The 14,105-nt window shown below is 38.8% G+C and overlaps 1 protein-coding gene across 1 annotated transcript in view; it reads right to left on the bottom strand.

Moving 5' to 3' along the window:
* The window catches only part of LOC115764158, a 122,874-nt gene that overhangs the window by 13,665 nt on the left and 95,104 nt on the right, over positions 1-14,105 (bottom strand). Inside the window, exons 7-13 of the mRNA XM_030707036.1 lie at positions 10,783-10,989; positions 10,562-10,707; positions 10,181-10,331; positions 7,115-7,245; positions 6,892-7,051; positions 1,397-1,645; positions 86-211 (exon numbers count right to left, since the gene is read on the bottom strand). Of these exons, the coding sequence (XP_030562896.1) occupies positions 86-211; positions 1,397-1,645; positions 6,892-7,051; positions 7,115-7,245; positions 10,181-10,331; positions 10,562-10,707; positions 10,783-10,989 (1,170 nt within the window). The remainder of the gene's footprint in view (positions 1-85; positions 212-1,396; positions 1,646-6,891; positions 7,052-7,114; positions 7,246-10,180; positions 10,332-10,561; positions 10,708-10,782; positions 10,990-14,105) is intronic.

The raw sequence follows: 14,105 nt of genomic DNA, 5'->3' as shown, positions 1-14,105 counted from the left end.
GAGCAAAAATAAATAAAACCAACCAAAATAATAAACCAACAAAATTTAATTTAAATCTATAAAATTAATTACGAAACACACTCACCCGCTGGCACCACCTGAAATAGACACGGCTCCGACTGTTTGCCAATCGCATTCCGGCCCCAGCACGCCAGCGTGCCATAGTCCCGCTCGCCCTTCGGCGTATAGATCAGCTCACTAACAGTTTCCACTGCGAGAAAAAAAGGATTTATATACATGTACAACAGAGAGTGAGAGAGAGAGAGAGAGAGAGAGTCAATAGAATTGTGCCTTAAATGGATTACATTATGCGCATAGACATAGAGATACATTGAGACATTGTATTTGCATTAGGTTTTGGCCAAGTTAAATGAAATAAATTCTGCTCGGCCAGTCAGGCCAGCTGGGACGCACGGGTAATTCAATTTATGTGCATAATATTGATAACAAGAATACAAGCGTGCACGAGCAGCAGCTACCCTGCATATTGACCTTATCCGAACTTCGATAAGATAAGATAAGATAAAAAACTACTGCGTTTATCGATTGTTATACGATTCTCAGAGCTTCATTATGCAATTACCATCGATATAAACAAAAGAGGAGTTCTGACTGAATGGGGATCAGTAGTTGACATTTATACTTCAACTTTCGTTTGGGTCGAAAGTTATTACAAGGATGGGGTCTTAAAAATCTTGATGGTCAACTTTGTTTCTTTTGAAAGTAAGTTATTGGCAGCAATGCGAGCCATGTTTCTAATATTAGCCCGGATCAGGCAAACATTTTGGATAGTATTGGATTTTGAACATTATTAAATCGATCTGGGCAACACCAGGTATTTCTTTTCATTATCTGTACATACTAAAAGTCAAAGCTATAAATTCGATATTTTAACAGCGAAACTCAACGTTAAATAGCTCTGCTCTGAGTAAGCTAAACAGGAGTCCTTGTCCGTGTTTGGCTCTTAAAATCGTTTAAACAGGTTCGAAACCATGGATGTAAATTAAAATTGATCGATTTAAGAGATACATGCAAAGTTATCGATAACATGAAATAAACTAGATCTGTTTAGGGTCTACGATCGACTCTCATTTACAAAGAAAAAGGACGAAAGGACAGAACAATAGACATTTTTTTGTGATTGACTGGGAATGTTTATATTATAGAATCAAAGATGTCTTACATAAATTTTCAAATCTACAGAATACCCCTTTTAAGGCATGATTACGTGGTATAACTTACTATAGGCTTCAGTTTGGGCCAGCTTTGGTGCACTCTCTCACCTGTTAATTTTCTAAAGCCTGCTCAAGCGGAAGGACAATGCAAATTTAATCCACATTGCATATGCATGGCCAGGCACACAATGTGAGGTAGCAAAAATGACTGCTCAACTTACCGTAGCTCTCGAAGTGGGTATCATTGGACTCGAAAACGGTGCGTCGCACATCGCTGCTGGTGCTCATGGTTGGATCCTGTATGGTCGCATAGTGTCCCGATGGCACCTCGAAATGCTCGCCGCTGCTTGAGAATGTCCACTCGAAATCGATTTCCGGTGGATCGGAGTTGACCCGACATGGTATGGGCACCGCCTCCTCCAAGGAGGCGCCAATAACCCCAATCACACTGCTGCTGCAAACTGGCGCATCTGTACGAGACAATAATATAGAGAGTACAATTGAGAGGCACACCAGCAAAAAAAAAAAATTCAAAATAATGAGCAACTGCAGTGTCCATAAAGTATCTATATATTGACTCAACATTTACCTATCTATATATATATATATATATACATATACACTGTGCGAGTCTATATTGTATTTATATTGCCAGTTCGGAGCTGAGTTGACAGCTGAGCACTGGACAGCGGCAGGACAAATTGACAGCTTTGATTTTCAATTTAAGTGCAGCAGCTGGCGTGGAAAGCAGGAAAAGCCAAATTGTACTGGCGACAGGTGTGAGGCGCCTCGGACAGCAGCAAAGATGTTGATGTTGTTGCATTACATTTAAATTCAACTTTGTCAAATTTGACATGCAATCTTTTATATATTTCAGCTGTTTTCAGCGCTTACTGCACATCGCATCAGCACAAAGTTGGCTTTTATACTTGGCTTATGATTTATTCAAAGTGTTGTCATTGTGTGAGGCACACACACACACACACACACACACATGCTAAAAAGTTTGGCTTTAAGTTAAAAACTTTCACTGCCGCCTCGTCATAAACAACCACAACTCTCACACACACACCTACACACACACCTACACACACACACACACATAGCCCCATCCTAAAGCCTAAGACTTCTTAGTATAAGTACTTATTTCATGTGGTTGATATTTTTTTCACAAAATTATTTGAAAAGTTTTTTTTTTTTTTTTTTTTTTTTTTTTTTTTTTTTTGGCTTAATAAAAGCAATACATATACCATAAAATATTGAGGTATTTGCAGAATGTAAAAGTGCCTTTTATTGCAGCTGATAAAATGCATTTGCTTGATCCGCTTGCAATATAAGTAGAAATGTGTGCAAGCTAAGTTTTGCATAGCTTTGGCTTATAAGCTACCAAATATTTCAAGCCCGTGCATGCTAAATATTTCAGCTTTTGCTTTTTAGCTATTAGCCAAAAATGTGTGTGGGCGACCACGAAAGTGAAACACGAAAGTGCTTGTCTAGCACATACCCTGTAATCCAGACAATTTTTGCTATGACTACTTTTTCTTTTCCATGCCATTCATGAACATCTACGATGTGCATGCACTGAAATTAATGTGTGTATATACTAAAGCCGCAGGATATACCTGCAAAATTGCGGTAATGGGTTGGGATATTTGGACAATAATATATTAGGCAGCTGTGGATACTATACGAGAGCTGACATACAAAATTAGGTGTCGCTAGCACTTATACGCTACGAGATATCCTCAAAAAACTGGCTTTCGACAATGATTTTTATCGATTTCTTGGCAAGTTATCGATAATTTCTAATAAACCCAATTGGCGAGGTCAATAGAGGCGGCTATGTTTCAAATTTCAAGTCTTTAGCTCTTATAGTTTCTCAGATCAAAGCGTTCATATGAACATGGCTAGATCGACTCGCCTATTGATGCTGATAGGAGTATATATATACTTTATTGACTACGAAATGCCTCCGCCTGCAGCTTGTTACGTACATTTGCACAAAGCCAGTATACCCTTTCTACCCATTAACAATGTGTTCAGGGTATAACAACTGCAACTTGACCAACTTTACGAGCAACTGTTTGGTCCAGCTGTTTGTCTGTCTGTCTCTCTGTTTGCTGCTGCCATACAAAATACTCATAAATTTATATGGCTGCGTCAATTTCACAATCGTAGAATGTCACTTTGAACATATTCTGATTAATTTCCAGCAAAGATATGAGCGCCAACTGCCATAAATCCATTTATCTCAATCATAGTCGTGCCACACAATATTTTGCCCCCCCCCCCCCCCCCCCCTTCGAGCCCTATCAATACACCAACGCCCCCGCCCTGTGCACCGCGCGCTCCGCCCATTTTGGGCTGTATGCGTTATGCAAATGTTAACGTGGCGTATACGTTACACCCGAGCCCGATAGCTCTTCATTTTGATAGCTGAATATATATATGTATATATAAATGTGTATGTATGTGTAGCCCTTGGGTTTGTATTTGCTTTTAATTATCGCAATTATCAGCAAAAGGGTAACTCAATGCAATGCAAACAGGGTAATATCAGGTAATATCCATTTGCTGATGTCTTCGATTTTATACAATTTGACGTTCGCAACGGCAACGGCAGCTGATGCAGCACTTTTTTGTATACAACATTTTCATACTCGTCAGGCCTTTATGTTTGAACGCTTTTATTTGCCTTTAACTGATAATTTGCGTTAATAATGCTCGGCATGCTATATATGTAGAAGTTTGCGTTTCGGTATTGGGTTACGTTTGCGTTTTCAATTCAATTAAATGCAATTGAATTCAAATCAGTCGACCGCAAAAATCAAGCATAATTAAATTTTTAGTTAAATAAACTAAATAATATGCATAAATACTGAGCCCAAATGTGCGCTGGTCCCCACTGCGCATTGCAATTAATTAAATAATATGCATTTACTTGGCCTGTTGGCAGCAGCAGCAGCAGCAGCAGCAGCTATAACATTAGCAGCAGCTAAACTTATTTGCATATAAAATGGCATTTTTGCCGACTGCATTAAATATATGCACAATAAAAATTGAATTTTCCACTACAGCGCACACACACACACACACCCACACACACACACATACGCCCGCTCTGAGGCAATTTTGCATCGATGAACCGTTCTCGCGCTGCTTTTCTCTCTGCTGAGCTCATAATTATAAATGTGTTTACAATGACTATGTGTTTCAATAATAAAAGCATATCATTCATTTTTATTATCCTAGCCATGCCCCTTCCACGCCCTCCGCCCATCGCCCACCACCCGCGGCCAGCAACTGTTGTCCAGCTGACACGTTAGCTGCGTTTGTCCAGCCAGCTGCGCGTGCCCTATGAATATGCATACTTATTTATGGTCACACACATGCACGCACACACACACACACACACACGCACATACACTCGCCCATTGACCAAGCAACACTAACGTTCTATATAGATATATATACATATTGTATTTAAGCATCATTAATTATTTAGAAAAACAGTCGGAAGTAAATGCTCTATAACGGTAATTGAGACATTTTCAATATGTGTGTGTGTGTGTGTGTGTGCATGTGTGTGAGCCTGAAATCATTTTATGCGCCCATTGTCAGGCCATGAATTTATATTGCGCTTTGTAATATGCTTCCACTCTGTAAATGTGTGCGTGTGTAATTACATATGTACATGTGTATTTGTTAACGAGTGTCAACAGCAAATTGAATACAGTTAATTATGATATGTAGCTGCAGCTGTGCGGCATTAAAGTCAATAAATTTGCTGCAGCGCAACGAAAAACAAACGTTTTTCTACTCGAAATATATTCGAAAATTGATCAGTTTAACAAATTAATTATTAACTATGGTAAATTTTAGAGCATTTTCTAATCAGTTATCATAATAATAATAATAATAATAATAATCGAGCAGTCATCAGTAGCTGAGTATTTTAAGTGATTTAGTAATTTGGGCAAGTTTGCATACGTGAGGCTTGTTTATGAATAAAATAATAAAACGGAAACTCAATTAATATTAAATGCAAAACTGGTTGAGAATTATAAGCTTCTTGGATTTCTTTATTGGTTGTCTTCCGCTTAAACTTTAGTAGTTGATAGATATTAAAACAAGAAACAATCAATAATTATAAGAGCTTCGATCGAAGCCAGGCAACCTAAACAGTTGGCGATATCTACGTAAACTAATTGAGAATTATAAGCTTCAGTGATTGCTTTTTATCATAATGTACTTTTTGATATCATTTCGGGTGTTGATCGTACATATAACTTTGATCAAAAAGTTTCTTCGAAGATCTATAAAGTTTTTCGTGTACAACAAATTTTGCTATACAACTAGTCGATATATAATAAATTATGTAATTTTGCTCAAGTAGAGCCCTAATTTGAGGTTTAAGATATTTAATTGATGCCAGTCTCAACAGTCGCAGTCTGGAGCACTTCTGTAGAACCACTCTCGAGTCTCTAAAGTCGCCTCAAAGCGAATAAAGAATTTCGCACAATTAAGCCCGATTGGATCATGCTGCCTGCTGACCCCAGGGCAAACTTTGTTTAAACACATATTTTTAACACAAATAATAATAATATAAAAAATAGTATGTGTTATATGCCACACATATTTCCGAGCTAAACTATAGCCCACTTAAAGTAATCCAAAAATATATCATTTAATTTAAAAGATCAAAAAGAATTAAAAATAACCATGTTTTAGTACTTAATCGACGAGCGTACTCCAAAATTCGTATCCCCTTTTATCTTTCTTAAAACTCGCAACTTTAATGCAAATATTTGTCCACAGAGCCTTTCAATGTAATGCTATATTTTCATTTGCTTATAGCCCAAGTTTTTCAATAGTATTAGATGTAAATGACATTACAATGAATTGTTTAATTCGTGTGCATTGTGTGTGTGTTAAAATGAAATTTTCACATATTTTCGGTACATTATTTTGTTGTTGTTGTTATTTTGGGTAAAAAGTCAGTAATTGTAAAGTTCTGCCAGTTTGTGGAGAGGTAAAAATGCAAAGCCATTAGACACGTACACGAGCAACAAACACATATGCACACATTTATATCTATATATATTTATATATGCATGTGTGTGTGTGTGTGTGTATTATAACAGTGTATTGTTCATATTACGGCTTTGTGCACAAAATATTTTGTAACATTTATTGTTGTTGGTTTTTGTTGCTGGATTTGTTGCTGCTGTTCCAGTTGTCAACAGGGCGGATGGTTTTTGTGATTTTCTGATGTGAACTGCCGCACACACACACACAGACACATACAGCTTATCAAATGGGCGTTGGCCACACCCACATCGGACAGTTGGCGGTTTTGTGCAGTGGTTATGTCTACTATTTGTTGTCTATTTGTGCATAAATTTACTCATATGTATTTTTAATGCTCCGCTCGACTGACACCAACTGTCAGCATTATTTTTGTTCAAATTTCGACATCATTTTCATGCACTTTGAACAATGGGCATGCTGAAAATTCGTTGGCAAATTTTATCAATTTTAAATACGCTTTTATTTAAAAGTATTATTAAATGAAAAACTGTGGCCCTTGGCAAAGATAATGACAAAGATAACTATACATTGGCCTGGGACTCGAACCAGCGTCCTTCAACTGGATCGTGGCTGAGCTACCGATAACTCCATTTATTAATTATACCAATTATTTAATATTACTTACAGCGTATTCGAAGATTGACCAGCGCACTCTGCGTCTCGCCGCGATCATTGGCCGCCGAGCAGGCATAGTAGCCGGAATGAACGCGACCCACACGCTGCAGGACCAGGCTACGTGTGGATATGATGATGCCCCAGGAGACGTTCTGTGTAACGGGCAGGCCCTGTAAAACAAGAAATTTCATTTACTTAGCACGCACATTTTGCCCCTCAGCCAAGCAACTTACATCGTGCGACCAGGTTATGCGATGCTCCTTGGGATTCGCCTTGATGTGGCACTCGAAATAAACATCATCGCCTTCCTTGATATCATCAGGCCGCAGGGTGGAGCCCAGGGACAAGCTGACCTGTGGCGGATCTGTAAAACGTAGTCGAACACAATTTGTTGCATAAATTTATTGATTTACAGTAAGTCGAGAGTGCTCTAGTCGGGATTGTCCGGCTGGGAGATAGAAGTCGCCTTTCACAGCCTCATACTAAGGGAAATACGTTATTAAGCAACTGCAGTGTTTACTTTCCGATTTCTGTGAAAGTTCGAGGCCTTAAATATGAAGTATCATTGTATGTATAAATTCAAAATTCAATTCTTTTAATTGAGGCAAATGGGAGAGCTATCTGAAAGGCGAAATATGTTGTGTTTCTAGGCTCTTATAAGCTTCGAAATATGCTCGAAAAGATTTCGATAACGATTTTGATCGATTTAATGAAAAGGGTTCAAGTTGTTCTGAATGGAACTTCAAAGTTTTTAGGTCTCCAGCTCTTAAAGTCTTCGGGATTGAATCATTTAACATGATTTGGTCGACTCGGCCTTTATACATTTTACTCAAACCATTTTATCCTATTTCAACATTGGGCTCGCCACGTTTTAATTACAATTTGTGATAAATATATTTTTCTTGATTTTTTCATTGTCACACGCTTCAAAGAAATGTGTCTTCTGCGCGGCCGTGCGTTGCGTTTTCTCTTTTCTTTTTTTTATGGCGCAAGCCGTGATATAAAATATAAAATCGAAAAATATGATAGCATAATAAAATGGGGAATTGTATGTGCCGCACGGCGGCGCGGATGCGCTAAGAAACGACCATAAAAGTTAACAGCGCGTCGGCTGAACCGCTTTTTAAGCCGGGTTAACCCCTGAACGCGGCCCCATCGACCAATGGGTATGACAAAATTTTTAAATTAAAATTGTTGCTGTGCCAACGCATGTGTGTGTGTGTGTGTGTGGGGCACAAACACCAATGATGGATCACATAAAAAAAATTTAGTGTTATTTTATTTTTATAACACAATGATTGTTTATCGAATGCGGACTTGGGGTAAGGGTATATGGATATAGTGTGTGTAAAAATGCCTGTCTCTGGTGTAATAAATTGTTGTATGCATAAATTTGTAACGTAACGCAGAGTTGTAGGTGCTTCAATCAAATATTTGGCACTATTAAATTAGCAACAAGTAAGACAGCTCGATTAGCAAATACCCTTACATAAAGTACTTAATAGATACATTATTTTAAAATATTAAGTTACGGTAGACTTTCTACTTTGATTTAAAGTCGTTAATTAGGGTATTTCAATATTTCAATAATTAAGAACTGAGTTTTTGATCTAGTTCTGACTTGAGAATAGTCAGTCGAAACATGACAGAAAGGGGACAACAGCGAAGCTGAAGCTAACATCATTCCCTTTTAGAGAGTATTATTATTTTGTCAGGCAATGTGTAAAAATCGGTCAAAAAATTTGTTTTTGCGTGTCGAAATGTGCGTCATTGTTCAAGATATCTTCATCAAACTAAGGTCTCAAAAGCTTCTATATTCTTCTCACGTTTCAAATCCAATTGAAACAACTTGTTTATAAAATAAGCTATATTAAATGAACTGAACCTCAAAGATCGAGCTTTAAATTGTCAGTTTAATTTATTTTGCATAGATTTAACTCATAGTAAGCATTTATATTAGTTTTGAACTTTCGGATGTGGACAATCTTGAAGGTATGCAAATATTTGCATATCCGACTGAAACCCTTTCCCATATACAAATTCAAGGCTTGTGAGTATTATTAAAACTCTCTTAGTGCTTAATTGTTTAATAAGGCACAGCAACAAAAGTATTATTTTAAGTAAGGCAAGCTAATAAGACTTATAAGAGGGGTATAGTCAATTTAAGCTCGCTTTTTCATGCCCCAGTAAGATATAGTCTGATTTTCGGTTAGCTCCAAGCCAACGCCTACTCTATTTATACCCTGCACCCATTAAAAATGGGTAACAAGGGTATATTGTTCCTGTGCAAATTTATGCAAAAGGAAGAAGGAAACATCTCCGAGCCCAATAATAAGAATATATATTCTGGATATAGACGATGAGTTGAGTTGATCATGTCCGTCTGTCTGCCTGCCTGTGTGAATTGTCGATTTCAAAAAACTACAAAAGCTGGAGACTTGACATTGATGAAGCTTATAGTTTTTTTTTGTCGATATCCTCTCGCACTAAACCAGGTTTCTTAAGCATAAGAACGAGAGAGGTTGTATTTGGTATGTTAGCAAATTTTATAAAGATCGGACTATTAGCACCGACGCTATCAAATTTCCCATGGTGTGGAGTTAAGTCTACCAAAGGGTATGTATGTATGTTCATTTAGAAGGAAGCTCATATGGGTAGATTGTCGCAGTGTTCAGGGTATCTCCAAGTCGGGCACCCGGAGGATTCTAACTTGTTTTTTATTTATAAGTTGGTTTTGCAAATATGTGTGATATATGTGTGAGCGCTGTATCTAGATGCTCCGCATGGACGACTTTAAAATTCAATAAATTTATGATTATCTTCGCTCGAGAAAAGGGAATCTAAGAATCTAAAAAAAAAATGCCGAATGCCGGCAAACTAATCTGAAAACTTTTGGTAAGAGACAAATTTGCATCCTTATATTTTTTTATGTGCTACGCGAAACACTTTTGACCTTTTGCTGACATGTGGAGGCGGATCCGGCCTCGCTTGTGTGTTGTTTTATTCCGGTGAAATGTAGAAATTGATAATCATATAAAGTACAATTTATGGCATTCTGTGGAAGTTGGCAAATAGGGGCAAACGCCAAAGGAACTGGCGCCTGTCTAAAAGTCGAGAATGTAAATATTGACATATGAGCAGCAACCGGGCACAATAATGCTACATTATTTAGACTTATTTGCGATGGCAGCTTTGATTTGTGCAGCCTCAGCTATATTTATGGAAATGAAAATGGGGCTGCTCCAACCACACTGCTTTAAGTTTTTTTATAAGTATATAAGTATATATATTCCACTTACACATGACATTCAGCATGAGCGAATCCTCGATGGCTGAGTTTTGTAATCGGGGATTTGAACCCTCACATTTGAGCATGGTGCCATCGTCTTCAGGCTGTGGATAAAATGACAAAGTGGATAGCACGCGTCCATTGCCCTGGCTCGTTGACAGCTACGTAAAAGATAGATAGTTAGAGAGAGAGAGGGAGAGAGAGAGAGAGAGAGCGGGAAGGATCACAATCCAGTTGAATAGAGTGAAATCGATTAGAAAAGTGCCCGCTCTGTGCTAGGTGGGCACAAGTGCAAGATATCAAAATGTCAATGGCAAGTCATAAATATGACATTTGCCTGACACATTTTGGTATATTTTGCTCGATTTTTGCTTTGCGAATGGCCGCTTACCGTGCCACGTTTGAAGGGTCGATTATTCTGTGTCCATCTGATTTCCGTATCCGGCACCGAACCGGCCACAATGCACGTAAGATTATATTGTGTGCTCGATGAGAATACCTTCAACTTGTTGGTCAAATTGACCGATGTCGGCTTCACTGCAAATTACAATTCAAGTATTAAAACTTGTATATATATCGTTTACTATATTCGTAGAGTAGCCGCACACTTACATAACATTTCAATGCGTATGCTGCGCTCGACGGGTGCCACCAGCTTTGTGTTGGACGCCTGACAGCGATAGGTGTTGTTGAGTGCCGCACGCGTTATTTGTGGTACCTCCAGTCGATTAACAGTTACATGACGGCCCATCGATATGCCGCTGCCAGCCTCCAGAGTCCTGGAGCCGTTCAGCCATGTGACAGTCGGCTCCGGTCGACCTATGGACGGGCATTGAATAAAAATTATGCAAATTGCAGACAGTCAAAACTGGAGAATAGACGCACACACACACACACACACACACACAACGCACTTAAATGAATATTTAATGCAAATATCATTTTTTTTTTTTATTTTGATTTGTTTGCTGGCAATAAAGTTTTGCCTCATGCATTATTAACTCGCAACTAACTTATTAAGCAGCAGCCGTGCAAACGGGCGCGGCGCCGCATTCGCAAAATTTATGGCCGAAAAGAACTTTACACATTTTAATGATAATGCGCATTTAGCAGTGTGTACCCAAGGCTTTTAAAAAAGGCTTAGCCAGCTTAACTAGCAAAGTTGTGGATCCATCCACCAACACCACCCTCCCCCGCCTCTCCCGCCAAAGTCCGGCAGCCGTATGAGCTGACCCTATCAACCCCCAAAACTTTGGATAGACAAACGCCAATGCCTGAATGTTAAATAAGCCAAAAAAAAAGGGGCAGACAAATTGCTTTTCGAATTTGAGAGGTCAAGCAAAAAAAACAAAACTAAATATATGCATTAAAAAAACATTATTTTTCACGTATATAAAATGTGAAATATTTAAAAACTAATCGAATGTGCTTTCAGTTTCTACATATGTTGTCTGTTAATAATTTATTATTGTAAACTATTTGCATATAGTTTAATTAATGGTTAGTTATATATTTTGACCTTTATATCATTTTCTTTTATGTCTTTTACTATCACCCATAATATCTTGTAACTTATATTAAATCAAACTAAATTTGTTTTCTGCTAGCATTTATTCTTATTGCGAGGAATGAAAGAGAATAAACCTTATAAATCGATTTTAATCACATTATCATCATTATTAATCATTAATATAAACTGTTCTTTTATTGATATAAACTCGAGTGGTCTCTGTTTGTTTTCAAATTATCCTTTGCTTTCTTTAATTTCACTTTCTATTACAGTAAAAGCGAATAGGGAAGATAGAGAGCATTACATTAACCCTTTGGCATGCCGAAGTTTAAATACACTTGCTGATATCAACAAATATTTTTAAAATATTCACAAAAGATTGTTTCTATATATAGATATTCTTTTGTCGAGCTATATCTGTATTGTATACAAAAAAGTTTGGCTTGAATAAATGACTGAGTTGAATGGGGATCAAAGCACTATAAAGAAAAAAAAATGATTCTTAAGGTAAAAATCAACATAATAAATGTGGCAACGGGCAACGCTGGGTAATTTCTTCTAATAATAGATATAAACTGCCAATATCACATAATCTTTTGTCGAGGTGTTCAAGGTATAATAGAACTCTTTTGTTATTTAAGTTAAGTGTTCTCATTTAACTCCCACTAACTAATAAGTGAGAGAGATTACTAAATATAACTTTTATAGATATAATTAATACATACACGTTTGGCATGTCTGTAGTCGTGTTTTATCTAGCCAAGTATCTGCTTTCTTCAATTTCATTCTCTGTCTGGCAAAAGTAATCGAAATTCTCCAACCTTTTTTTATTTTTTCTCTTCACGCCTAAAGCTGGCACCCTTAAGTAAAAGCATTTCATCCGCTGGCTCACATATCAAATGCACAAAATATTTTTAATCCGTTTAAGTGCCCTGAAACATTAGATGGCGGGGTGGCTGTGAGGGGACGCTAAGGGAAGGGCAGCTGTATGGTGGGCGGGGCTGTTGCTGAGCTGCAGCTTGGCCATTAAGTCAGCCAAGTGAATGTGGCGGAAATGAGCAACAATAGGAACAAGCAGACGAGACAGGCTTCGAGGAACGGGGGAGCCACACAAGTAGCTGTTAGTCGAGTGTGTGTGTTTGTGTGTGGTGGACGCCAGTTTGGGGAATTTGGTGCCCAAATGTTTGCTGATTGCAAAGGATACGCAGCGAGGACATTGGCGACAATAAGCCAAGTCAAGACACACAATGGCCATGAATGTGGCACGAAAAGTATGCAGGGATAATAGACAAATAACAGTTGCCTTGTGGCATTTAGCTGCTCGCATTATACTCGCATGTATGTGCCAGTACCCCCGTCGCCCCCTTCAAGTCCCTGGTAATCCCTTCAGTAATGAAGACAGCGCGCTGCTAAGCCATACTTAAGGTTGTCGACAATTGGTTGGGCAACTGCGTTTCAGCTGGACCATCAAATTATGCATAGCCTGCGTGGCCATAAAAATAGCTTGAAGATCGGGAGCTTTTATGTGTGTGCGCTTAGATTAGCTTTTTATTGCTGATATTAATTGCTATTAGTCGAAGTTAATAAAAGTTGATAAAGCAATTTGGCGTTTGCCGTTTATGATGCTGAGCCCGTTCGGCGCCCAGCTGGGCAATTATTCGGGAGCGCAACCATAAAAACCACATCAAGATTTGCATGCGCTTAACCTCTGGCCTTTGCCCTGCTCCCACAGCATGTGGCAAGCGTCTAGCAGCTAATATTAGTTAATTTGCCTAAGCGCTCAGCGCGGTGCCAGCTGCAGCTGGAAAATGAAATATGCATTTGCGAGCTGCCAGCTGCCAGCTGCCAGCTGCGCCGGGGGGCTGGCAACAAAATGTTGCATACAAATCACAGGCGAGCTGCCGCAGTCAGGCTACAGCCAAGGCGTCGCCCAGCAGGTGTCAAAATAGCAAATGTCGTCGGAGTTGTTAGAGTCGTGGCCCCTCTCTCCCACCACCCAACTGTTACCTGCTGGTAGCTACACTCTGCACTGCGGCTAATCAAAGCAGCCGGCGCGTTTGAGTACGTGACGCATTGCCAAAACCAAAACAAACCACACGGCAGCAAATGCCAAAGCTTCGAGTCACACAACCGAACCAAAATCCTTTACATGCAGAGTGCTGCACGTAAACAGCAGCAGGGTGAAGGCGGGGCAGTCGGCAGCATGTGGCACCAGGAGCTGGCAGCGTGTTACATTCAGTTGCACAAAGCCATAGCTAACTATTTGAGTAGTTCAAAGCAGGGATTTTCGAGGCACGGCTGTGGGTACACTGGCCGAAAAAAAATAACACCAACAAAATTAGTTCTAACCAAAGCAAAAACAAACTTGATCGAAAAACATTTTAACATCGGTCATACGGGATATTTGAGCCTGACTGCGGATATT

This window comes from Drosophila novamexicana, unplaced genomic scaffold, assembly GCF_003285875.2.
Source record: "Drosophila novamexicana strain 15010-1031.04,08,12 unplaced genomic scaffold, DnovRS2.1 tig00000817-arrow-arrow-pilon, whole genome shotgun sequence".
NCBI lineage: Eukaryota > Metazoa > Arthropoda > Insecta > Diptera > Drosophilidae > Drosophila > Drosophila novamexicana.
This window is presented reverse-complemented; position numbering and strand designations above follow the sequence as displayed.